Raw genomic sequence first — 890 nt, forward strand, 5'->3', positions numbered from 1 at the left:
TTATTACTGAAGTTATCTAATGGGTGGTGTCTCTATGCAAAAAGACAGGTTAAAGCCTTTACCACAGAAAAATGTTGAATTTGACTTAATAATAAGTAGTTTTTCGGAAATTGAAAATTTTAAGTATTAAAACTTTTTACAAATGTATAAGCAAAATACAATATAATAAAGAGGAAATACTAAAACTTGCTTTTTAAAAGGAACTATTTACAATACATCCCATACGAAATTAATAAGATAAAGAATTAATTAATATGTATGTGGTATATTTTTGAGGGAAAAAATACGAAACAATAATAAAAAAAATTACGTTTTAAAGTTTGAATTACATAAAAAGGTTAAATTTTTATATATAACGTATATATATACACTTAGTTTATATTTCTATGCGCTTGAAACAAAAAATATTTATGTATGCTATAAAATTAGTGCATTAGCTATTGAGGTTTACAGGCATTTTTTCCATATTTTTCATAATAGATAATATTTTTATGGAGATCTACGTGATCCATATATTTTAGTCAAATGTTTGCATTCCTTGTATTTGTAAAGAATGTACATTAATAAAATGGGTAAGAGAACAAATAATAAACTAATATATGAGGATATTATAGTGGTTGATTCAAACCCACTTAATATCATTAATAAAAATTTTAATGAAGCATCTGATATAACTGTAAAAAAAATTGTAAATACCTTTACAAATTTTGTTGGTTCTGGTGATATAATTCCACCTAAGCGATTGTTTACATTTTAAGGTATATCATTATTCAGTATATTATATATGAACCATTCATATTCTCCATCTGCTTTTTTCAGAAATTTAAATATTCTTGAGAATATAGATTTTTTTGGGGGGATATACGTATCCATTATAGGTAATTTGCATT

General features: G+C 23.9%; 1 protein-coding gene across 1 annotated transcript; it reads right to left on the reverse strand.

Moving 5' to 3' along the window:
- Positions 1 to 503: 503 nt before the first annotated feature.
- On the reverse strand, positions 504 to 642 carry PCYB_005240 (Pv-fam-d protein; the record flags this gene model as incomplete). The annotated part of the gene is made up of 1 exon (XM_004227945.1): positions 504 to 642. A coding segment is annotated over one exon (139 nt), but the record flags the coding sequence as incomplete, so codon positions are not given.
- Between the last annotated feature and the right edge of the window lie 248 nt (positions 643 to 890).

This window comes from Plasmodium cynomolgi, assembly GCF_000321355.1.
Source record: "Plasmodium cynomolgi strain B DNA, scaffold: 0701, whole genome shotgun sequence".
In the NCBI taxonomy this organism is placed as follows: Eukaryota; Apicomplexa; class Aconoidasida; order Haemosporida; family Plasmodiidae; genus Plasmodium; species Plasmodium cynomolgi.